At 30.8% G+C, this 26,054-nt stretch overlaps 1 protein-coding gene across 1 annotated transcript in view; it reads right to left on the bottom strand.

Annotated features, from left to right (window-relative positions):
- Positions 1 to 22,398, bottom strand: part of LOC145323018 (uncharacterized) — a 33,332-nt gene extending 10,934 nt beyond the window's left edge. Inside the window, exons 1-41 of the mRNA XM_080165406.1 lie at positions 22,285 to 22,398; positions 21,553 to 21,605; positions 21,132 to 21,158; positions 21,020 to 21,042; positions 20,781 to 20,830; positions 19,322 to 19,395; positions 18,505 to 18,585; positions 17,729 to 17,842; positions 17,324 to 17,375; positions 16,566 to 16,701; positions 15,476 to 15,557; positions 14,308 to 14,370; positions 12,802 to 12,901; positions 12,638 to 12,705; positions 12,447 to 12,521; positions 12,303 to 12,354; positions 12,008 to 12,081; positions 11,772 to 11,852; positions 11,541 to 11,665; positions 11,243 to 11,266; positions 11,108 to 11,140; positions 10,163 to 10,300; positions 9,835 to 9,922; positions 9,618 to 9,678; positions 9,283 to 9,381; positions 8,896 to 8,988; positions 8,673 to 8,732; positions 8,461 to 8,518; positions 8,022 to 8,058; positions 7,823 to 7,894; positions 7,212 to 7,246; positions 7,097 to 7,135; positions 6,802 to 6,826; positions 6,436 to 6,507; positions 5,896 to 5,962; positions 4,836 to 4,916; positions 4,345 to 4,466; positions 3,956 to 4,030; positions 3,294 to 3,413; positions 2,807 to 2,909; positions 2,064 to 2,163 (exon numbers count right to left, since the gene is read on the bottom strand). Coding sequence (XP_080021532.1) covers positions 2,064 to 2,163; positions 2,807 to 2,909; positions 3,294 to 3,413; positions 3,956 to 4,030; positions 4,345 to 4,466; positions 4,836 to 4,916; positions 5,896 to 5,962; positions 6,436 to 6,507; positions 6,802 to 6,826; positions 7,097 to 7,135; positions 7,212 to 7,246; positions 7,823 to 7,894; positions 8,022 to 8,058; positions 8,461 to 8,518; positions 8,673 to 8,732; positions 8,896 to 8,988; positions 9,283 to 9,381; positions 9,618 to 9,678; positions 9,835 to 9,922; positions 10,163 to 10,300; positions 11,108 to 11,140; positions 11,243 to 11,266; positions 11,541 to 11,665; positions 11,772 to 11,852; positions 12,008 to 12,081; positions 12,303 to 12,354; positions 12,447 to 12,521; positions 12,638 to 12,705; positions 12,802 to 12,901; positions 14,308 to 14,370; positions 15,476 to 15,557; positions 16,566 to 16,701; positions 17,324 to 17,375; positions 17,729 to 17,842; positions 18,505 to 18,585; positions 19,322 to 19,395; positions 20,781 to 20,830; positions 21,020 to 21,042; positions 21,132 to 21,158; positions 21,553 to 21,605; positions 22,285 to 22,323 — 2,971 coding nt within the window. The 5' untranslated portion in view covers positions 22,324 to 22,398. The remainder of the gene's footprint in view (positions 1 to 2,063; positions 2,164 to 2,806; positions 2,910 to 3,293; positions 3,414 to 3,955; positions 4,031 to 4,344; positions 4,467 to 4,835; positions 4,917 to 5,895; positions 5,963 to 6,435; positions 6,508 to 6,801; positions 6,827 to 7,096; positions 7,136 to 7,211; positions 7,247 to 7,822; positions 7,895 to 8,021; positions 8,059 to 8,460; positions 8,519 to 8,672; positions 8,733 to 8,895; positions 8,989 to 9,282; positions 9,382 to 9,617; positions 9,679 to 9,834; positions 9,923 to 10,162; positions 10,301 to 11,107; positions 11,141 to 11,242; positions 11,267 to 11,540; positions 11,666 to 11,771; positions 11,853 to 12,007; positions 12,082 to 12,302; positions 12,355 to 12,446; positions 12,522 to 12,637; positions 12,706 to 12,801; positions 12,902 to 14,307; positions 14,371 to 15,475; positions 15,558 to 16,565; positions 16,702 to 17,323; positions 17,376 to 17,728; positions 17,843 to 18,504; positions 18,586 to 19,321; positions 19,396 to 20,780; positions 20,831 to 21,019; positions 21,043 to 21,131; positions 21,159 to 21,552; positions 21,606 to 22,284) is intronic.
- Positions 22,399 to 26,054: the final 3,656 nt, after the last annotated feature.

Here is a 26,054-nt window from a genome sequence, read left to right as displayed (position 1 = left end):
TAAAGTATATATCCATGTTATTATATGCACTGCTTCCCTAGCCAGATATATAGGTTGTAGCTGAAATAAATAAAGTATATATCCATGTTATTATATACACTACTTCCCTGACCAGAGATATAGGTTATAGCTGAAATAAATAAAGTATATATCCATGTTATTATATACACTGCTTCCCTGACCAGAGATATAGGTTATAGCTGAAATAAATAAAGTATATATCCATGTTATTATATGCACTACTTCCCTGACTAGAGATATAGGTTATAGCTGAAATAAATAAAGTATATATCCATGATATTATATGCACTACTTCCCTGACCAGAGATATAGGTTATAGCTGAAATATATAAAGTATATATCCATGTTATTATATGCACTGCTTCCCTAGCCAGATATATAGGTTGTAGCTGAAATAAATAAAGTATATATCCATGTTATTATATACACTACTTCCCTGACCAGAGATATAGGTTATAGCTGAAATAAATAAAGTATATATCCATGTTATTATATACACTGCTTCCCTGACCAGAGATATAGGTTATAGCTGAAATAAATAAAGTATATATCCATGTTATTATATGCACTACTTCCCTGACTAGAGATATAGGTTATAGCTGAAATAAATAAAGTATATATCCATGATATTATATGCACTACTTCCCTGACCAGAGATATAGGTTATAGCTGAAATAAATAAAGTATATATCCATGTTATTATATGCACTACTTCCCTGACCAGAGATATAGGTTATAGCTGAAATAAATAAAGTATATATCCATGATATTATATGCACTGCTTCCCTGACCAGAGATATAGGTTGTAGCTGAAATAAATAAAGTATATATCCATGTTATTATATACACTACTTCCCTGACCAGAGATATAGGTTATAGCTGAAATAAATAAAGTATATATCCATGTTATTATATGCACTACTTCCCTGACCAGAGATATAGGTTATAGCTGAAATAAATAAAGTATATATCCATGTTATTATATGCACTACTTCCCTGACCAGAGATATAGGTTATAGCTGAAATAAATAAAGTATATATCCATGATATTATATGCACTGCTTCCCTGACCAGAGATATAGGTTGTAGCTGAAATAAATAAAGTATATATCCATGTTATTATATACACTACTTCCCTGACCAGAGATATAGGTTATAGCTGAAATAAATAAAGTATATATCCATGTTATTATATGCACTACTTCCCTGACCAGAGATATAGGTTATAGCTGAAATAAATAAAGTATATATCCATGTTATTATATGCACTGCTTCCCTGACCAGAGATATAGGTTATAGCTGAAATAAATAAAGTATATATCCATGTTATTATATGCACTACTTCCCTGACCAGAGATATAGGTTATAGCTGAAATAAATATAGTATATATCCATGTTATTATATGCACTGCTTCCCTGACCAGAGATATAGGTTATAGCTGAAATAAATAAAGTATATATCCATGTTATTATATACACTAGTTCCCTGACCAGAGATATAGGTTGTAGCTGAAATAAATAAAGTATTTTTCCATGTTATTATATACACTATATTGAAAAGAATTAGCATATATTAGATTCCTGTTTATTTGCTTGGGCCCTTGATTCAAAATTAAACTATTAAACTTTTCATTGTAATAAAAGAGTTGAAATTTGATATTTCAGTACAAACGAAACTTATGTTTAGGTCATTAATTTTTAGCTTGGTAATAAGTCCCAATATCTAATTAAAAATTTAAATTCAACAGTTCAGCTTGAGGAGGGAGGTTCTTTTAGTTTACTATTTCCTGAAGTGCTTAAAAATCCAACTTGTTTAACATTGTCTTTTGAATTGATGTACATCCCAAATGATAATGCAAAAAATTACCCCTTTTGCAGGTTACAATTTGTGACTGAAACATTTTCTTAATGGACCAACCAATCAAAATTCAATGAAAGTCCTCAAAGTTGTTAAGCCAACGAATTAAAAAACGTTGTTGTAAAACTTTTGGACTAGTGTAATAAAAAGCCCATTGTCTTTCCCTCCCTGCATAAAACTTTACCTAGAGTTAGTGTGATGATAATGGTAGGAACTCCATAACCCCATAAATATCTCAACAACATTGTGTAGCGTCTGAAGTCAATATCCGTCAGCATATTCGCCTTAAATAACATATATTCAGGGGCTGTGATTCAGCAAATTAATTTCATCTCAAATTCCCGAAATTTTTGATATTTTAGTGGTGTAATGTTGGACTAAATTTGTTTTATACTGTAATTAAAGGGAAGGTGGTATGTAGGCAGAGGGGGGAGGGTGAAGAAGGATGTGGGTTCTGGGGAAATTTTCACCCAGAATTGTCTGTTAGAATCCTGGTCTCTTGTCATGGCATATATTTAATTTGCCAAAATGAAAATAAATAAAGTGACACTACTAAGCACTCGGAGGAAATGATGAAATACAATTGTCAAGCAACTAAATCTTTAAAATAAATTGATAATTTTGAAAAAAACATTTTCAAATATAATTTTTTTCAGTTTAAAAACTGATCATATACCAATTGAAAGTAAAAAGATTAGTGGTCCATTTTTAAAATTGTAGTCGCTTGATGATCCGAGTTCTCCAGTTCCTTATAAAGTTTCACCTTATTTATAATCATTTTACAAATTTAGAAATATAGAATTAATAGACAATACAAAATTGTTGATTAATTTCAATATTACTCGCGGCTTCGCCCCTAGAGGCCTCTTGACAGACAGACATTGTTCTACTTTGTATTATAGATAATCCTCTAGTCTCCCTACTTACCTCTAGAGATTTATTAAGTTGAATTCCTTCTAGCAAGGTCCAGGTGAAAGTTGCCAGGCCAAAGAAATGAAGAGATATGGCAAAAAATGAACACATTACTTCTCTAAAAAGTATTTTTTAGATCAAAATTTAATTCAAAAAAGAACATTCATGTTTTTTGTTTATTCTATTTAGTTAAATTTTTCAATATTTTATGGTTCTTAAAACCGAGCTTTTCTACATTTTATACAATATAATTGTTCTATGAACTTCATTTATGGTATTTTGATTTCTCTGACGTTTAGGTACTAATTTAAATCCATAATTTAATACAATTTTTGTCATTTTTAGACATGTTTACATAATTCTTTGTCCAGACCCCAAAAAAGTATTCTGATCAAAAGTAATAATGCACTGTCACTCAATAATTGTCAATGTGTGTTTGTCCAACTGTCTATTTTGTTGTGCTTTTATGGAAGTTGTAATTCCTGTTGATTGTGTGACTTACTTGGATTCCTCTGGAACATTGAATTGATCTCTGTCAAATCCGACAAGGAAGAGAAGATACAAACCAAAGAGACAGACAGATCTGTTCTTTACTATACTCACACGTGGACTTCCTGGCAACCTTTACATTATGTAGAGTATTATTTAATACCTATATTTTCGACAATTTTCTACACAGAAATTTCTAATTTTCAACAATTACATCATTCTATAGTTAAGCTATAAGGGACACCCTTTTGTAATAATTAGGAGGTAGATATGTTGTAATGTAACAGATATGCCAATTTTAAGTGACATAACAAATGTCAAGAAAACTCAGACAAGAGCAAAGAATTCAAAAGTAACAAAATGTCTGCTGTCTGTAGCAAAGTATCTCGCTACCCGCTGAACCAATATGCATCTCCTTTAGAGTGAAGCCTATTATAGGTCCAGGGAAGGTTTATAATGATTTTGGAGGATACCGCCACCTGTAAAAGAAAAATAACCCCTAGAATAATTACCTCTCAATAAAAGAAGTTTGTATTTATTTTTTTCTGAAGTATTGGTTGATTTCTCCCACAAATAATTCAGCTCTCTTTTTTGAATAGCAGCTGAGAAAACTACATTTCCATAGTGTTACAGTAAACTATAGAGTAGCTTTGTTACTACAATTAAAATGGTTACTTGCTAACAGAAAGAATGATGAAAGTGAGCAGTGAAAAAAAACAGGACATGCAACACAATACCACCGACATATAACTGAAATAAAAATGAAAACATGAATTAAATTCCAGGTAGAAAGGGGACTTTGAACTGTCCCCAAAGTTTTATAATAACAATTTCTTTTATATGGTCTTAACAACTTTAGGGACTTTTTGGAATTTTTAATTGGTTGTATCATTAAAATTAGTTTCCAAATGTTTCAACCAATAATTGTAATTTACAGAAAGGGTAATTTTGTGTATCAACATTGGGGATGTACATCAATTTGTCGCCTATTGTCTTACCCATTAGATCCCTCATTAATTACAAAATTTGTATTAACAAAACTTAATTTAAAAGCTTAAACTTACTTTAGAATATCAGCCTCTATCCCACTCATGCCATCCAAAGAATTGCTTATGTCAAAGATAAGGGCAAAATTTGTTAGATGGTTACAATGGCATATTGTGTAGTCATTCGTAGATTTTCCTTTCTAAAATAATAACAAAATAAGTTGAGGTAATATTAATGTCGTCTTTATTTGTTGAAATGCCGCGTTCTCTTATTAAACTGCATCACACATGCAAACAAAGCATCTTTCATATCAAAGATAGAGAAAGAATTTAAAGATTGCTATATTGCAGTGGCATATTGAGTTGTGGTTCGTGATTAGAGCAAATATAAGTTTTATAAGTTAACTTGCAGCTATGCCCCTAGAGAACTGAAGGGACTCTTTAAATCCCTCCAGTGTGGCTAGCAAGATCAGTGCAAACAGAAAGAAAGACATCCTGTCTCTTAGATATCGAACAAACCAACTGACTGGTTTTATATTTACAGAGAAGCTTCATATGTAATAACTTACAACACATCCTTCTGCTGTAAAGTATTGTTTATCAAAATCCCATGAAACACATTTTCTCTTACAGCCTGTACATCCTTTACCCTAAGTATAAAAAAAATTATTCAGGATATATTATGCTATTAAGAGTACTAGCGGCTGCTCCCCCTAACATCTAGGGGCTGCTCCCCCTAACATCTAGGGGCTTTGTATTCGAACGTGCAGAAATGGGCTAAAAATAGATTAAAACCATCCCAAGACTTAAACCTAAAAATAAAAAAGTCTAAAACCATAGCTTGACCTATGTGAAGCTTACTTAACATAGATAACCCAAAAAGTCCAATAGTAATTGAGATCTTAAGACAAAAGTACCTTACTACTTTGTAAAATAAGATAAATATCGAATTTTAAAGTGTAAACGGTAATTGTTCATTGCCAACACTTACAAACTGATAGGGATCGATCCTTAACCTTCAAAATAATTATAAGCAATTGGTCTAAAAAAAATTAAATGAAGTAGTCCAAAAAAATCTGACATTTCCATCAGAAAACAAGTGTCTGCAACAATTTCTTTGTGAGTGAGACAGTGAGCGTATGTTGGGGAAGAACACTTATAGAGATTTTATGCATACAGAAATCAAAATTTAGGAATAATAAAGGTATTAAACAAGTATGATATTCTTAGTCTGAAAATCTGTTTACTGTCAATAGTATTTAAAATAGATCTATAACTTAAGGATTTTTAATTAACTAGCCGCTTCGCCCCTAGCCTCTAGTGGCTTTGCCCAAAGAGGTAATTAAAAAAATATAACAAAAAAAAAATTAAGTACTACTGGTGCTGCCAGTAGTTTTATGTGAACTAACTTCCCCATAAACAAAAAATATGAGGGGTATTTTTTTTTGGGGGGGGGGGTTGTGGGTGTCCCAACCCCCAAGAAAATAGCTTAAAAGCACCACAGGACCAGTAGTAATATTCCCTGAAGAGTAGAATCCAATCGGTTCAGTGGTTACCGAGATCTTAAGGGACGGACAGACATCAAGCTACTTTGTATTATAAATATTAAAATCTTAATGTTTTACTTACATCGTCTGAATGGATAAATTTTATTTCAACAATATTGTCAGAAAATTTGATTGGTTCATCATTTATACTGAAATATTTTTATTAATTCTTTGCAAAGTATTTAAATTGTAGAAAAAAGGCAATCAAAATTAATAAAGATTTTAAAATAGTTATTTATTTCATCGCAATATAGACAGCTTAATGTGGGTATTAAATAAAAAATTATTAGACTAAAACAAGTTTTGTTAGCCACAAGGCGCCTAAGGCCCCGTCAACAAAACTAGTATTAATTTTAATATTTTTATTTTAATATTTGTGGAAAATGTCTGTGCCTGTGGTACGATGCTATACATGATTTTTCAGTTTTGCTAAGAACTGGTTCTAATCTAATCTAATTAATCGGTTTCGAAGCCATAATTGACAGAATAAGAGGAAAGTGAAAACATTATAATTTTTAAATTATTGATATTGAAAACTGATAATAAGAGAATATATTTTTTTGCTTTTTAGACCTATGAAGATTTTAATGAAAAACCTTCTTTTTTGATGAAAATGTGTCACCTGAAAGCTACAATACCCTCTACAGAGTAGATGGAAAGGTTTGACCCCAACTCAAATAAAGACCCGTCAGTTCTAACAAATTTGGTATTAGTTTGGAATCAATCATCCTTATTTAAAAGTATCAAGATCTGTCTCTGACTGTCTGTACTGAAGGATCTCGCTAACCGCTGAACCAATATGGTTCTCCTTTTCATTGTAGTTAATATTGAACTGCCATTCTTCCCCAACCCCTAGAATATACTAAAGTATTTGTATTTCTATGTATTTCTTAAGATCTCAAAGCGACAGGCGTCTTTGCTGATAAGAAAATGAATGTAGTGTGTAACAGTTATTAATTAAAAGTAGTTTTCTAATGTTGTTTTTAACCTGATAATGTGGCCAGGTAACATATCTAAAAACAATTATGTAAAACATTAGAAAATGTTTTGTGATATTAGTTGAAAATATGTTAATGATCCATGATTAAATATGGCTAAAAAAGACGAGAGGTGGGTTGAGTTAACCCTAATTGGCTTCATTTTTTACTCATAAACAATCTGTGATTGATTTTACAAATAAAAACTCATTTAAAATCACAAAACAATTAAATTATAAAAGTGTATGAAGAGAAATCAATAACAAAAATAAAAATAAAATAAAAAACATTTTTTTAAACTTGTACCTCTTTTATATACAGCTCCAAAAGTTTGAATATAATCACCTTAAATATCATTTCATTGATGAATTAATAAGAAGATTCTTTACTTGATATAAGTTTTAAAGATAAAAATATTTACCATCAATTGCAGATTTCAGAGCATCAATATTCATTCTAAATAGAAGTAAAACGTAAAAATTATATATTTTGAATTATATACAATTTGATTCAGTTTCATTTATAAACTATTGCTTTATAAGAATTCTTATGGCGGTTTCCCTCAAAGTCAAATTTTGTATTTTCCTGAAGATGATAATAAAAGTCCCTCCACAGATTATGACGTCATACAATAGAATAGCCAATAAGAGGCCTGTATACACTGTAATTGACCTATGGTATAATTTATGCTGGCATCTCATTAGTTATTCTATAATATGACGTCATAATCTGAGGAGGGACTTTAATCATCTTCATTTTCCTTAGTCTAGGTTAGGTTATTGGGCACAGGCTAGTCCCGCATTGTTAGGGCTCTCCGCTGGGGTTAGGAAGAAGTAAAAGAACTACATCCCCTTATTTTAACCTATTAAATATCTGTGCTCACTAGACACTTTAAGGGAAAGCAATTGCATCTCCCAACCACCCTTCTTAATCAGCAACTTTTTTGTGTGATGTTCTACCTGACTTTAAATAAATAAATAAACAAACAAATAAGATGGTAACTTTGCATCTAAAAAGAAAAAAGAAAAATACTTAATCCAATGAGGAATGCAGTTGGTTATATTTTCTTTGTGAACAGAAGAGAAAAATTCACTAATTTCTGAACTAAAAATATACATCATTTTACATGCATGCACTGAAAAGATTCTTTTATATGTTTCTTTTTAGGTATCATTTGGTATATACCTAGTCTAATTTAGATTTTGGATAAATTTTTGGAAAATTGATTTACCTATTATAATAATCATGAACATTACTTGTTTCTGATTCTAAAATCATACACAGTTAATTAAAAGTAGTGAGATTATTGTACTAGCGGCTACTCCCCCTACATGCCTCTAGGGGCACTCAAGGAAACATGGTGAGGGTGGATTTGACCCACCACTTTACATTTCATTTCATAGAAAGAAAAAGTAAAAAGTTAATTTTTATTGGGGGAGGGAGGGGTGGTTGATCATTCTTCCAGGAGATTCCCTCCCCAAAAATAGTTATAAACCTTCCAAGGACCTATAAGAATCTTCATAGTAAACGAGAACTATATATTTTCTAGTGGTCAGTAAAAACAAACAGATGGACTCATAGACATCCTTTTACTTTTATATGTATAAGGATGATGATTATATCAGTATGCTGCGATTCTGATGTTTTAAGATTTTTTTTAAAAATTTTACCTAGTGCTCTGTAAGCTACTTTTTCGTTGGATAAAATAAGTTGGTAGGTGTAAAAGGTCTAAAATAGAATGTGTAAAAACAAGAATTTTTTTCATGTTTTTTATAAGTTCATTGCTAGCTGATGTGTACTAATTTCAGCAATTTCAGCATATCCCAACTTTTTAATTTCAATTCTAATTTCAAAATCTAAAAAGGGACCAAAATTAGTTTACCTGGTTATTGAATGACATTTCTCTCCAAGCTAAATCTTGTTGGAAAAGACCACTTGTGACCTAATCATATTTTCATATTTGTCCTTGCATTTGAATTGATATTTCAACTCCTTTTGTTGAATTAAGGTTATAGTAACATTTTGTATAATTTGAACTTTAAACAAACACTTTCAATCAAAAGACTACCAGAAACATGGAAATTATTCAAAACTAAATTACTTGCATTTAGATAGTTTTCAGCAACACTTCTGTTGTAATCTATTTTTTCATTTGGCAGCCAAATCTCATTTTCTTTTTTTCCCAACTCTAGACCAACCTTAAAAATGGTTATTATAAAATATTATGGGAATCTTCAGCATAATTTTAGAAACTTTTAAATATCATTGATGTATATGGATATTTTATATTTATCAAATCATCTAGTCTAGATATAAGATGACATTTTCAAATTTAATTTTCTTTATTGCTCAGAGTTTGTTTAATACTCAAAAAATACAAAATTTTGACAAAACATCTTTTATTTTGATGGACTCTTGTACTACAACTTTGTAATGATATAAGAGGTGTGCATCTGTCAAGTACTTTCTACAGGTCAGAGAATCCAATTTACCTTAATTAGCCTAAGAAGAGTTCCACTTGTGATAGTTTCATTATTGATGTTACTTATAATTTTATCTGTTATCAAAATAGGATCCTCTCCAGCTGTAGCCTTAATTGAACAGAGGTTAGAATTTAAAAATACAACTATGTTATGCAATTTTATAGATTTAAATTGTATTTGATACACAAAATGGTTCTGCAATTTTGGCTAACAATTTTACTTTTAACAAAAAGGGACTCAAAGAAATGTTGCTCTGTAACTAAAGATTTTATTTGATATACAATAAGGTTTTAGATGAGGATGTTGTATCTAAAGATTTAAATATAATATATTTTTTAAGTTACCATTTCTTCAACCTCAACTAGCCATTCCGCTGTACAATTTACTCGGTCTGGTTGTTCAGGCCTTAGAATAATAAATAATAATTTAAATATGCATTAGAATATATAAAGGTTATCAAAGTTATGTAAATTATAAATTTTAAAAAATTGTAATCTTGTTCATGTAGATTCGAAATACATATTCATTCATTCAAATTTTAGCTTGATGTAAGTAATTTACCTAAAAACAAGAGTTGTATTGTCACATGTCCAGATTGCCTCACCAATATTGCCAATTCCACAGTAGTCTGGTCTCCTAATATGTTCAGCTTTACCATGAAATAATTAGTTTTTAAAAATTACTGTATTTTTAACAGAAAGACAAAAAAAATTACACTTCCTTGAACTTGATCTTTTCTTAATCAGAAAAAAAAACATTTCAGACAATTAAAGAACACACACAATCTATTGACTTAATCAAGTAGAAGCATAAATCTGTTTTCAATATTATCATTTGATCCTTTAACAAGACATCCCCTAAATAGGTAAGGGATGTTATTTAAATAAACTCCATAATCTATCTTTTCTATAAAGTAAAGCTGAATCATTCCTAATAGTTTCTCCAGCACAAACAGGTTCCCAGCAAAAGCCTCTGTCATCACAAGTAAGGCCACAGGAGTCACATCCATCAGGTCGAGTCACTGGCACTACATAAAATTAAGTGACTGTTAGATCAGCAAATTTATCTTTGAGAATTAAGAATTACATGAAATACATAGCACTCAGAAATTACAAAAATGAATTATAGCATCAAATATTGTTTTTCCTAATATAAATCAGTAAGGCTATTTTGTCTGCAGCTAGAGTTCTCAAGAAATCTCAGGTGTGCATGGGATTTGTTTTGCAAGGAAGCTTTATAAATGTTTGGATATGGTTTAGACTATTTTCCTGACCTCTCTAGCCTTTTCCTAAAGATATTTTGTGTATTTTATAACTTTTATAACTTTTTGTATTTATTTATGTTTTTTAAAACCTTCGAATTTTTTCTCTTTTTTAATGTTTTTAAAAAATCTCTTTGCCATTGCCCTTTTTGGGGCTTCGCACCTAAGAAGAAGGAAGGTTTCACAATAATTTTGAATTTGATAAAATAAAGTTTGAAAGAAGAAAAGAAATTTTAAAAAGAAGAAGAAAAATTAAAAATATAAAAAATATAAGAAAATATAAAAATTTATAAAAATATATAAATATATGTAAACATAAAAAAAACATTAAAAATAAAAAAATATTGGGGGGGGGGGAATTTTCATTTTTGGGGGGGGTTTGGGGTGTCCCACCCCTCATGAAAATAGCTTAAAACCACTACAGGAACAATAGGTATATACCCTGAAGAGTAGAATCCAATCAGTTCAGTGGTTGCCGAGATCTTAAACTTCAGACGGACGGACAGACATCATTATAATTTGTATTATAGATTATTTTTTTCTTAAATTACATACAAATTAATACTCTCTTACCCAATGGAGTTGTGTGTTTTACTGTGGTTGTCTCTGTAAAGAAATATTAATTATAAATAATTTTTAGAAAACAGTTTACGCTAAATTCATTAACCCAACAGATTATTTTTGTAGTAATTAAGTAAAACACCTTACCCAAAGAAACTGGAACAGTTGGCACTAGAAATAAACATATTTGATTATTTGTTTTTACAATTTTTTATGGGTTGAGAAATAATAATTATTTAGGTATTTTCCTTCAAAATAAAATAAAAACACCCACACCCCATCTCATATTTTTAGTTTACTAAAATACAAAGTGGGGGGGGGGATTGGGGTAAAGAATAGGTTTAAGGTAAAGCATCGGTTTGATTTATGAGTATGAGTAAATTTAGAAATTAAAGAATCTGTGTTAAATAAATTTCAACAAAAAAAACTATGTAAATGTTTGTACCTAAAGCATCAAAATCTGGAGGTGCATCTGGAAAAAAATTGTCAGGATCTGCAAGGATGTCAAAGCACAAGTTTTTGGAACCAGTGTACTGACAGTACAGGCTGTAACCAGCTGTTTTTATCTCACTAAAATATTTGAAGAATCATTTCAATTATTCTACTTTATTCTACTATAATTGTTCAGAATATACTTTTCAAAATAAATTTTAAATATTTTTTTAGCTAAGAAAACCTATTAGATCCACAGGGACCAGGGATTGGTGGACACCAATTTTCTTCACAACTATGTGAAAGATTTCTTATTGATGGCAACCTGAAAAAAAATTTAGTGCATCTTTCACTTTTGCATGTTTTTTTTTCAAATTTAAAACAGGTAGGTATGAATTTTGTAAATGGCTTTTTGTAAGGCATTGCTAAAATGTGAACTTTAAATCTGCTTAAGAAATAAGTAATTTCTAAATACTTTACCAAGCATCTTTGGTATAATCTTGACAAATACAAGATATGTTAACTCCATTGATTGGCTTCATAAATATAAGCATCTAGGAAAAATGTTATGTTTAATCTAAGCCCAAACTATGAATTTGTTTATAGTTGAATTGTATTGAGCTGGAATGTGAAGAGAAAGAAAACATACATAAAACACTTTAATACAAAGAGCTTCAATGAAAATATAAGGCGAGTTTCTTTTTTAGAGTGATACTGGATAAAAAACTGACTGTAAGTGTAATACATAAATGAGCTTGGCTCCAAGCAAACTTACTTGAGGATAGTTATCATAAGTATCTTCATAACAGTACTTAAAGCACTCCTCACTTTCAATAAAAAAGTTTATTATTTAAATGCTGTAAATGTAAATAAATAAAAATTCAAGTATTTTTAATTTATTCTAATAGGAATAGTATACCTGGAATCCAAAATTATTTCTGTCTTTTGAATATTAGGATCCACGTTAAAGCATCCAAAGTAATTAAGGCTGAATCTATTAGATAACACCAAATGAAATATTTAAACAATTATTAGATAGGTAAGCAGGTATAGCATTTTAGCCACCCTGTGAGCTTGATAAATATATTAATTAATGAACATTGTTTTTACCTGTTTTCTAGGAAGGTATGTCTGTTCACTGTGACACTAATTTGGTTACAACTCATGTCTACATGTTCCTTTATTTTTAAATTAAAATGAATGAAACTATTAGTTAAATTTTTTTAATACTAAAGCTTGTAATATGTAGTAAATCCATATGATAAACGCCCTACCTCTTCTGTCAGAGATGAACAATAGATGGATATAAGAGAATGATTTACATCCTTTCTTCCACAAAAATCTAGCTCATTATTGCTGTAACTTGTTGAACATCTAGAAAATACCATCAAGTATAATTAGTATTTATCTTTTTGCTAAGTTTACAATCATTGGGTAAAAAAGTACAGAAAACTTAATTTAGATTCAAGATTCAAAATCCTTAATTTGATTACGTACATTTGCATATTTGCAATAATTTATCTTATGTAGTTATTTGTTACTGTACAAACTCAAAAAGACAAAGCAGAGCTCTAGCCTCTGATATTATCTTATTTACTAAGTATATTTGCGATTACTTTTATTTAATGAAATCTTCCAATTTCTAACATTTACAAAACGGCCTGCTTTATTGCATCAAGATCCATGACAGATCTATATAGGAAATAAACGTCTATAAATGAGCTCGAGTCTTCCAATGGTAAAGTGTTTAAAACTCATAGTGCTTCAATAATCCTCATTAAACTCTCATTGACCAAAGCGATAAGACCTTTATTCTATTTGTTTATGGAATGAATCAAGTTTTTCACTTCATGTAGATATTTGAATTACATTGAAGTATTTAATCCTTTTTTCATAAATAAAAAATATACGTTCATAATAGAGTAAATCTAAGAAAACTGTTTTTTAAAAGAATTCTATTGTGGCGACACTTCCTTTGTGTTCAAATATTAAAACTAAAATGTTAATCATATTAACCCTTTGGTGATGGTAATGTGAAAAAAATATAATTGAAAAAATATTTTTAAAATCATTTAAATTAATAAATATTTACTTCTTTCATTTAGATAGTAATGGCGGGGGAGGAAAATTTAATTATTGAGAAATAGATAATTAGATATGTACTTATAGAAAACTAGCCAAATGCGATATAGTTATATTAAGCCAACTCTAGTTTTGAATATATATGTATATTTTTAAAAGCGAAGCTTTTCTATAATTAGGGTCGGTCCGTCCGTCCGTCCGTCCGTCCGAGATAGATAGCTTTTATTCGTTAATTTAGGCATGTTAGAATTGTCCTATCGATTTCAAACTTTGCATGATGATTCCTGTAGTATTTAGGTACGATTTAGAAAGCGTAGCAACTCTATAATCATTACCAGAATGTCCGTACGTCCATTTTAAACATGTTGATTTTTTTACTTTTTTAACAACAAATTTATATGTTCTAATTATTCGTTTGATCTGATTTTTGCTTATTGATTCCTGAGACAACAAAGAACAATATTATAAGCGAAGCAACTCTATAACCAAGTCCTAAAAATGTAAGTATGTCCTTAAACATTATCCTGTATCAAGCAGTTTTTCAACAAATTTACTTACAATTTTGCTTTGATTCTTCTACTTTTATATTCTGACTATTCAGTTCAGACACTATACAAGTGTTAATGTCCGTTTGTCCTACCGTTTTAGTGCTTCGCTTTTGTGGATGTTGTTTTTTATAGAAAATAAAATTTGCTGACCTATCACAGTTTTGTTGAACAGGTAGAATTTTTCTTTCTTTATTCACATCTCCACAGTAGGTGCTGAAAATTCATTAAAATATTAACTAATTGTTTTTTATATAATTATATAAGGATAATTGCACGAAGTGCATATAACGAGTTGGGGGTACTTGTAGAAGTGAACTTTTTAATTTTTTTTTGTAAAACTTGATATTTCTAATTTGTGTTGGTAAAAGTCACTATTTCAGCCTTGATATTTTTAAAACTACGTGGTAGAAAATTAAAATTATTTAAAATAAATGCCCTATAAATATAGTTTAAACAGGAAAAAATGTGTGGTTCACTAATTTCAACTTCATGCAACTACCCCTTTGGTTTTAGACAAATGATTACATTAAACTAAAGGTTGAATGATTCATTCAATGTTCTCCTTAGGGGTTTTCATAACAGTTTTTTTAAAAGCGAAGCTTTTCTATAATTAGGGTCGGTCCGTCCGTACGTCTGTACGTCCGTATGTCAGTCCGTCCGTAACGGATAGCTTTTTTCGTTAATTTAGACATGTTAGAATTGTCCTATCGATTTCAAATTTTGCATGGTGATTCCTTTAGTAGTTAGGTACGATTTAGAAAGCGTAGCAACTCTTTAATCATTACCAATATGTCCGTACGTCCATTTTAAACATGTTGATTTTTTTACTTTTTTAAATAGCTTTTTTCGTTAATTTAGGCATGTTAGAATTGTCCTATCGATTTCAAATTTTGCATGGTGATTCCTGTAATAGTTAGGTACGAGTTAGAAAGCGTAGCAACTCTATAATCATTACCAGAATGTCCGTACGTCCATTTGATGTAGATTTTTTTTACATTTTTAACAACAAATTTGTTTGTGACCTAATTATCCGATTAGTCTGATTTTTGGTATACTGATTCCTGGGACAACAAAGTACAATATTATAAGCGAAGCAACTCTATAATCAAGTCCTAAAAATGTAAGTATGTCCATAATCATTTTCCTGTATCAAGCAGTTTTTCAACAAATTTACTTAAATTTTGCTTTGACTCTTATACATTAGCATTCTGATTATTCAGTTCTGACATTATACAAGTGTTAGTGTCCGTTTGTCCTACCGTTTCAGAGCTTCGCTTTTATGGATGTTTTCATCCTTGTTGGAACTAAAAACACTTACTTGTTTTGTTGTGTCATTGTGAATTGTTTTAAATTGTCCTCGCACTCCAGAATTTTACTTGCTATGTATCCATCTTCAGAATCTAGAGAATATTAATTTATCGCATCGTATTATAGACAGCTTTCTGCAGATAATAAGATAAAAAACTAAAGCATTAACTCTATTTAAGGTGGTCCCCAGTAGCCAACTTAACTGGTATTGATTTTATAATTTTCATTTATTATTCGTGGAATATTGTCTATGATATAATTAGATACATGATTTCTTAGCATAGCTCAGAACCAGATCTGATCAAGCAAATATTTATTGTTTTTAAACCATAGTGAAGAAATTTTTCTTTTAAAATGATACTTTATGTCAAGAAAATTGTTAAACATCTAATATTCTGCTTTTGGTTTAATTCAGAGCTCTAATGAATTAAATATTTTGTTTTTGTGTAAAAAAACTATATTAGGTAAAAAAAATATTGAATTTTGATTGGTTGGTTCATTAAGTTGAGTGTCCAAACGTTTCAACCTCTGATAATAATCTACAGAAAGTGTAATTCTGTGTATCAACATTGGGGGTTTACATCAATTATTTGGCTTTACCTTTAGATCCCTGGCAAAAAAATTAAAATTAAAAAATTTTGTATGATCAGTCCATGCACACAGTGCGTTCGAAGGTGCTTTAACTTTTTTGTCAGAACCTAAATTGGGACATAGTGCATTTCATTACCCTAGGTTAGGTAACTTAATTTCACTTTTCAATAAAATCTAAAATGCAGCCGTTTTTGAGAAAATTAGATTTGAAAATTTCAAGTACAATTTTCATCCCCTAGGATTTACCGCATTTTCATGACAAGAAAAGCAAAGATTTTTTATTTAAAATTTTGAACAAATTTGCTTTTATGAAGTTTTTCATAAAACCTCTTTGTATATGATTTATTTAAGGCTGAATTTCCGTGACCTTAGCAAAGCAACTGATAAAAATGGCCATGAATCAACTCCCAGACACAGAAGTCAAAGCACCTTCTTACGCACTGTGTGCACTTGATACAGCATTCAAGTTCCTGTAGCTTTTGTCCTTCTTTAAAAATATAAGGAATTACCTATTATAGAAAAAGTATTTTCCATTAGAAAGTCGTCTTCCTTTAAGCATTTAGGGAAGAAGTTTTCATCATAGGTGAGTCCGGATTCTTTCCGCCAGTTTTCGTGAAGATGGACTTTCAACTTTTCACAATTGTTCTACAAATTGAAATATATAAATACAAGTGGCTACTGAGAGGGGAGTTGAATCCCAAAACATTTTGTTTTTAAATTTGGACCTTAAAAAAAATTCTTTTTAGGGGGTACAGTTTTTTTTGGCAGATTTGAAAAACTTTGCAGTGCTTGTTTGGTCGCACTTTTTGCATTACATAAAAAATATTTTGCAAGGTAAATTTTTTTGCATAAATCAAACAAATTTTGGCTGGATGCAAAAATTTTATAAAAATTTTTCCAAGGCGGGACAGCTTAATTGTTTTTATTTCTTATATATGCAAAGTACAAAGAAAAGAGGAAACACAGTTTTGTTTTTATCACTTATATTGGGTACTGGGTAGCCCCACATGGGTAGCCAATGCAGGTATAGACCTCGCAAGGTTAGGGCTCCCCTTAGTGGTTAGGCATAGGAAATGAACTACCCCCTTATTTCTATCTATTTCCAAAATAAGGGTTGGAGGTTTTTAGAGGTCAAAAGAAAATTTGAGGGAAAGTGCTAAGAATTCAAACATATTGGTTCCTGTCCACTACAAAGACAGACAGACATGAGTTACTTGTAGAAAAGCTTTCCAACTAATATCAATATGTTTGTATGTTCAGTATTTACCCAGATATGTAGACCAGGAGGGGTATCAGGATCCAGGTTCAGGTTAAAACCTGTTCAGTTACATACAATAATTATCCTTGAAATTTGCTTGTTGACAGAAAAGTAGAAATATATTTTTATTTTTTTGGGGGGGAGGCTAATTTTTATAAATGTAACTTATCTCTTGAGGGTTAAGTTATCCTCCCCAAAAATAACAAAAATCTTTCAGTACCAGTAAGTATCTTTTCTTTTCAGTGACCCAATTATTCAATGTTCAATGGTCAGCGAGGCCCTTCGCTTCAGACTGGCAGAATATATGTTTTTACTTACATTTACTAAATTGCTAAAATGTAATTATATTTCTGTTTGTAGTAATCTGAATAATGTATATTCTATCATTCAAAATATCAGGACAATATTGTTCCTAAATCTCGATTGTATCTATAATCCGCAGCTGTGGCTGCAGTTGTTTCTGTTGGTGTTGAATATGAAGCTGTTGTTCTGTTCAGTAGATCGGCATCGTAGTAATCTACTCGACAACTAAAATAATTCTTAATTTAACAAGAATGACAACATCCATAAGTAGCTCAGCACAAAAAATCAAGGGTGGGATGACGGATAAGGAAATTTAAAGAGCATTTGTTAACATCCAGAATAAAAATTCAAATATATATTGGAGAAAAATTCATGAAACCTTTCCAACGTATGTTATATTTTTTAATATTCAGCATGACAGAAAGTCCGAATTCGTTGATTTTTGTACGGTCTAATGTTAATTATGATACAAAGAAACATGAAAAATATGAGTAAATGCCCATATAGTTTGGTAAATAAGCATATTTAGAAGAAGAAAAAGTCTGATAGGAGGGGGAGGTTGTAATTTTTCTCAGGGTCCTATCTCTCAAGAAGGGCCCTTCTTCAAAGACTGGCCTAAAACCTACCCTGGATGGTTATTAAAGTTTCCTGAAAATTGTGAAAATATTGATGTAACCAAGATCTTACTGGATATAAAAATAGTTATTTATCACATCGTATTTTAGAAAGCTATCCATATATATTAAAATGAAAAATTATAAGATAAAAAACAGTGTGGTTAGGACCTTGTTGCTGGAGGTCTGGTCTTTGATATTCGTGGAAAATTATCTGTAATACGATGCTATACATTATTAATCGGTTTCGAAGCCATACCGGAAAATATTTACCTCAGCAGAAAGTCTTGATCTTTGCATTGAAAATTTTCATAATCCTTTGCTTCGACCATATCACTTATCCGAACTCCAAAACTAGAGATACAATAATGGATATTACGATATGGAAAATTGTAGTCAATTTAGGTTGCTAGAATGGCATTTATTGGTCAGTTCGTTCATCCATTAGGAGGTCAGAAAATGGGATAAAGGTTAAGGATGTGGTGTATGTTATTTTAGCCAGCTGCCAGTTTCACCTTATTAGATACAAAATCTAAAACAATTAAAAATCTGGTGTAACATCCAGGTAATAATAAATATATTCTAAAGATACAATCAATAGAAACGTATTAGAAAAAAAAAGTAAAATAAGAATTTCCATAGAATTGAAGCGCTGAATTGAAATCAACCGGTAGAAAAAAACATAAACAAATAAATAAAATTGTGTACTTAAACTACAAAATTGCAAAATTGCGCCTGGAGTCTTTCATATTACTTTATATGTATGTCAAGCTAAGACAACCTTAACTCATAGCCTAGGAAATATCTGACTCTTTATAACTAAAACTTCTGGTGATTAAACTTTATAAGATTTTGACACACAAAGAGTGTTCATCATATCTTGGTATCCCTTACTCTATACATATATCTTTGTGTTATTTTTAAAAGGGAAATGGAATAAACGTAGATATTATGACAGGGTAAGTTGGTTCATCCAGTTGAAGGGAAAGGGTTGAGGTAAAGGGGGTGGATGGGGGCATCGTTATTTTAGCCATCTGCGAGTATCACCTCATTAGGGTACATGAAAATGAAGTAATAATATATTCATTACCTCGACCAAAGATCAAAGTTTTTGATGGAGATACACCAACAGTCCATATCTCGCAGCAAAAAGAAATCATGATACTAAAAAGAATAATTTAACTCAGTAATTTGTATTTCAGTATGGCTTTGAAACCGATTGATATCCGCTGGATAAGAACTGGTTATCAGCTATGCTGAAAAAATATGTATGGCATCGTATAAGAGACAGTTTTCCACGAATAGAAAAATCACTAAATAACTATCATATAACAATGATTCTTTCAATGTTTTGGGGAAAAACACAAAAATATAAATAGGCTTTGTAACGCTATGGGGGAAATGGGAGTTACTCAACTCCTATAAAAGATAGAATGTTAAAATTTTTTGACAGCATTCCCATCAATAATTAGCACAATTAAGTATAAAACATTGATGGCGGTAGGACCGCTTTTTAACAGGTTTTAGGCTATTTTTGTATTTTTCACATTTTTCTTAATATCTTTGGTGTTTATGTTCCGATTTCCAAAATCTTTTTTGTTATAGATATCAAAATTAAATTTCCTGTCCTTTTAAAAAAACAACTATGACGGTCAGACTGTCTTTTATCAGGTTTTAGGCTATCTTTTTTAATTTTTCACATTTTTCCAAAAATTTTTCAGTTATACATATCAAAATTAAATTTCCCGTTGTTTAAAGAGCACAACCATGACGGTCAGGCTTCCTTTTTGCAGGTTTTTGGCTATTTTTCGATTTTTTCATATCTTTGATGTATATAGTCCAATTTTCCAAATTTTTTTAAGTTAAGGATTTAAAAATTAAATTTCCTGTCGTTTTAAGAAAACAAGCATGGCAGTCAGACTGCTTTTTAGCAGGTTTTTGCTATTTTTATGTGTTTTACATATTTCTTTATATCTTTTATGTGTTTTTGGTCCAATTTTAAAAATTTTTGGGATATCAGTATCAAAATAATTTTTCCCATTGTTATGAGCATCTTTTATGTTATTTACTTTGATTGTCATCATTATACAAAATAAAACAGGCTTTCGTGTTTTATTTTCTCCAATAAGCAATTAATTTTAAATCTACTTGTACTTATTACCACCTATGATTTTATTTTTTGTGCTTCGCTACTTATGGATGTTGTCATCCTTGTTTTTAACTCAGTCAAAATTTTTGATGTCTCTTTTTTTGTGAATAATCTTTTATCATAAAACAGTTTATTTGAAAAAGCACTAGTAGGTAAAGACTGACCAGCCAATAATAAATGTATAATTATAGATGTTTAATCCAGACAACTACCTGCCTCAAGAGACCCTTTTCGTCTGTTGACAACTTATTTTTTGTTCTTTCGTAGGAACTTAGCTAGCTGTGTTTTTATCAATAATACAAAATCGGGAAAGAGTTACATATAGCTCATGCACCTTCTATTCTTTTTACATTAATCGGCAAATGCAATGATTTGTAAAGTAGCATGCTCTGAAATTTACCTTGCACTTTGCCCAACAGTCATATTTACCCTCCACACCATTACGTTCAACTGGGAATTAATATTATAAATAAAAATATTCAGGGAGGGAGGCGACATTGGACTGTAAATCGTATTATTCAAAATGGCTAATTGTGTTTATCATCAGTGGAACTGTACATCAATTTATAAACCATTGTCTTATCCCTTAACATCCCTTAAATGTTTAATAAATAAATCTTATATTTAAAATTTAAATACCTATTGTCAAATTTCTACTTTTCCTAGAAAAAGAATTATTATTTACAATTGAATTAATTAGTTATTCAAAATTATTGTTTTATAAAAATTTTAAAATTCGTTTTTTTCTTACCAAAATACATTTGAAACACCGCGTTCACTAAAATTATAATTCATTAAATATTGGCAATAATATTTTATGAAGGGCTCAGAACTAGTTTAATCGGATTAATCAGATTCTGATAGGAAGCAATACTGGAATAGTTATTTATTGAAGACGAAGAAAGTCCCTAGAAAAATCAGCATGTGACGTCATAAAAACAAGGGATTATCCATCTATCCTTTAGGGATTTTCTTTCCCACTCCTCCTCTCCTCATCCCTCATTTTTATGACGTAAGAATTTTTTTTGAGGGACTTTCTTTGTCTTCTTATTTATTGCATGGTATTAAAGATATTTTTCCGCGGATATTAAAATGAAAAATAAGTAAAAGATTAATTGATATGATACATGATTTTTTCAGTAAGCCTCAGAACCGGTTTTGATAATGTTTACCTGACACATACAAAATCATAGAACTTATATGATGGAAGATTTACGCCATATGCCTGAATATTATAACTTTATCAGGCGGGTGAATTATTAATGGATACAAAATATACGTGGATATTATGACAGAGGAAAAATTGTCGTCAATTTAGGTCGTTAACAAACAACCTAAATACATCACTTATTGCTCCGTTTTCATCCAGAAGGGGAAGGGGTAAAGGGAGTATCTACATTATATCCAACTACAAGTTTCACTTTATTAGAATACATGATAATCTGATGTAAGATTTAAGTAATAATAAATCTATTTTACTATATCAGGCGGGTGAAATATTACCGCATAATATCTCAACGGTGTGTGAAGGAGTTGGGATATTCGACTGAAAATATCAGGGGTCTCCACTCCATGGACTTTTAATTGATGTACATACCGAATGATGATAAACACCATTACCCCTTTTTTGGATTAAGATTATTGGATTTAATACTGCTAGTCAATGAACCAACCAATCAAAATTTAATAGAGTACCCAAAGTCAACAAATAAGAAAACGTGATTACAAATAATCCACCAATAATTTCAACCTTAAAAGGGGTAAATTTGTTCATAATTGGGGGTGCACATAATTTTAACGTACATTGTCATATTCCTTAAAATTAATACATATTAACTCATTTTGCATAATAACTATAGAGTAGCTTTGCTTTTATTTTCTAATATTGTTTTTTAAAAACTCACAATTGTAAAAACTAATAAAAATGAGAATAAAATATTCATTTCTCAGTAAATCAATCACATTTTGTTTGATAACTAAAGATTCTTCTGTCTTATCTATTTACAAAAAATAACAAATTATAATAAGGTTTAGTTCATTAGAGGATTTTTAAAAATAATTTGGGAGATTTTTCCTTATCTCGATAATTAACTAGTAACTTTATTTCTTTACAGACGAAATTTAACTTTTTACTTGGTATATTTTAAACTAGCTTATTTGCCTTTAGAGGCCCTATAGGGTCACTTGAGGTGGTGGGGGGTTGATTTTATTTTTTTTGTGGGGGGGGGGAGGCTTTGGAGTTGACCAACTTTATTTTAATTTTAGTTTGATTTTAAATTAATTTTTTTTAGGGAGATGGTAATTTTTTTCTATAAGCGATTTTTTTTAAGTTATAAACCTGACACACAGAGAAAGGTTTTTATGTTTTTAACTAGAATTATTCCTTTTAAACGAAACTGTAATTCTTTAACTTTTTTATTTAAATCTTATAATAAAAAATCATTTGAATTCTAAATAATGTAACTGATTTTTGTTGCCATCTAATGAACTCAACTGACAAGATAAAGATATTTTGCTTAAATTTATAAGCTCCATTTTTATTTTATTTGTATACCAGGTAAATCTTTATTTTTGCCAGAAAACTCCATATAGCCCCCACCCCATCCATGGTTTGAGCTCTTCCTGTAAAACCTGTTGTCATTTGTTGACATACATTTTTATGTTGACATTAAAAAATTAGTCATGGAAGGGTAGTCAGAAGCTTCTCTGTAAAGGAGAACAATATCGGTTCAGTGGTTAGATGGATACTTCGGTGCACACACACAAACATACACAAATCCTGTTACTTTTATATAAGGATTATTACGAGCATAAGTTATGCAGGGCTATACTTGCAAGGTGATAACCCTGCAGTATCCTAGACCTGTGGGACATTATAGCCTTACCTAACCTAACTAAACAATTGAATATATCAAATATCACTTTATTAGAAAATTTTTATTAAATAAAGGGGGGGGGGGGGGGTGTTATGATAAAAAAGGGATTTTTCCATATGGACATCGGAAGTTTACTTTGGCATCTTTTATCTCCTTACATAATTTAAGATTCATTATGAGTGACCTTAAAGATACAAATCGTGGACGCTTTCACAAAAGTACCTTGTTGAGCACTGAAACCCCCTCCTTTTATTTGAAAATGAGGAAGCGAAAAGTTTTTCGTTTGTTTATTACTTAAGGTCATGTTAGGATTGGTTACATTGGGTACTATGAAGCCCAGCAGGGTTAGACCCCCATTCAGGTGTTGGGCATAACAACCCCCTACCACCATCCCACGTACCTCTTTAGTTTATTTCAAAAATAAGGACGGATGTTTCAGTGCTTGACAGGGTATTTTGTAGGAAAGCGCTAGATTCTTATAGGTAGGTGGTATCGTCACAAAATATCAGCAATCTGTCGTAAACAGCAGTAGTGAAAAATCAATTTTCCGCACAGAGTTACAAAACTAACGGGCAGACAGACAAAGTTAATTATAGATTAGCTTTACTACTAAAAATTTCGGATCAGCTATGTTCAATTTTATTATCCGATGTGTTTTTTAGAAACAAAAAGTGAAGTATTTAATTATTGGCGGTTGAAGTTGTCTAAAAACAGGGCTCGGCAGCAGCAAGCAATTTAAACTTTCCATAGTTTAAAGAAAATATTTAAAGAGGAATTGTCATATTTGGTTCAGGTTTACACTTACAGCTTTTTTTTAATTATGAAAAGTTAAATTCTTTAGGCTTACAGGCGAATGATGCGCGGGGTTGGCGAACACTGTTTAAGATTTAGCTGGCGGGTTGGTAAAAAAAATAATGGCTGATTACAGTTGTGGCTGCCAAGCCCTATTTCCTTGTTAAAAAAAACACCTTGTTGTGAAAAGAGACAATTTAAATACAATAGAGAAAAATATTGTAATAACCGCAATGCACTTGCTCTAGCAATGTAAAAAAAACAAGGATGACAACATCCATGAAAGCGAAGATGAACAAATGAAAAGGTCAGACAAACACACAGGAATAAAGGAACAACAAACATTCAAAATTATTTACAACAAAATTTCCGTTTAAATTTAAACGAAAATTAATTTAAGACATGCTTATATATATACTTAACTTATAACATAGTGCCTAATCTACATAGGAATGATCATTTTAAGAATCAGAATAATAGAAAATTGAAAAAAATTATAAGAATATTGTTATAAAATTTTAAAAATCAACATAATTTACATTGTACCTAACTGTTTCAGGAATTATCATTTCAAGTTTGATATCAATAGGACAATTCCAATGAAAACATTCTTAAAAATCTGGCTTTGCCCTTATAAAGAATAAGATATGAAATGAGCGCTTAGAAAATGTCTAACCTCCCTGGCTCGGACGACGTAAAGTCGTACATGCCTCAATCATAGTAGAGCCTCGCTGTTTAAAAAACAAGATTTGTATCAAAGTATATGCATTCTATAAATCTTACAGGACCCACGCCAACAAAATAGTCTTAAATCAAGACATTTTATATATTAGTTCTTTTCTTTGCAATGATTGTTAGACAGGACACAAGAATGGTTCAAGAATCGCAAGGGTTGCCATAACGATTAATATCGACTAATTGACCCCTGTGATAAAAATTTCACGGGTGGGGGGGGGGGGGGGGGGATTAAATTTCATCGAACTACGCACATCATTTTACCCACCATTTTCCACAGCATTAAATGTCCCTTGCGAAACATATTATTGAAATCTGGCAATCTGTGTTTACAAATTGTTATGTAAAAAAGTTCCTTGTTTCCTTAATATTTATTATCTATAAAACAAAGTAGAACGATGTCTGTCTGTTTGTGTGTTTGTGTGTGTGTTTGTGTGTTTGTCTGTTTGTTTGTAGCGAAGGATCTCGCTAACCGCTGAACCGATCGGGTTCTCCTTTACAGGGTAGCTTCTCATAGTTCCCGGGAAGGTTTATAACTATTTTCTTGGGGGGTGGGACACCCCTAACCCCCCCAAAAATGAAAAATACCCCCCAAAAAAAAAAAATTTCTTTTTAAAACTAAAATAAAAATAGTGGGGTCGACTACCCCCCACCCCCCCAAAAAAAAAAATCCCTCCCCCCCCAAAAAAAAAAATATTTTGGTCTTTTTTATTTTAAATCTAAAATACGAAAAATTGGTTTGATCAAACCTCTTGGGGCAAAGCCCCTAGAGGCTAGGGGCGAAGCCGCTAGTAATATATATTGCTTGGTTTCGAACCTTTATCATGAAGGTACAACAATAAAACAGAGAAAATGGAGATGGTTGGGGCACAGTCTAAGGAAAGGCCATGATGATTGAACCAATCAAGCCTTGACTTGGAACCCCTTCACGGGAAAGAGAAAACCAGGTAGACCAAAAACAACCTGGAGGAGGAAATTCCTGGATGAACTGAAAGAAAAGAATCTATCTTCTTTCAATGATGCCTCTACTGAGGCCCAATTCAAAGAAAAATGGAGAACCATTGTGCGTTGCCTATGCTCTAAAAAAAAGGGTAAATGGCGATGATGATGACAACAATGTGCTGATGATTTTATCTAAATAACGCTAAAAAGACGCCCATCTTCAATTTGGTAGCTTATTCGGAAAAAGCAAAACTAGGCTTTATAAAACATCTTTGTTTGATAAAAATGACAATTTTTTAAGGGCTGTTGTTAAATTCAATCTTTGGAAG

The sequence above is a fragment of the Acartia tonsa genome, chromosome 6 (assembly GCF_053477335.1).
Source record: "Acartia tonsa isolate MP-2025a chromosome 6, ASM5347733v1, whole genome shotgun sequence".
Classification (NCBI taxonomy): domain Eukaryota; kingdom Metazoa; phylum Arthropoda; class Copepoda; order Calanoida; family Acartiidae; genus Acartia; species Acartia tonsa.
The sequence above is the reverse complement of the archived record's forward strand: the minus strand, read 5'-3'. Positions and strand labels throughout refer to the sequence as shown.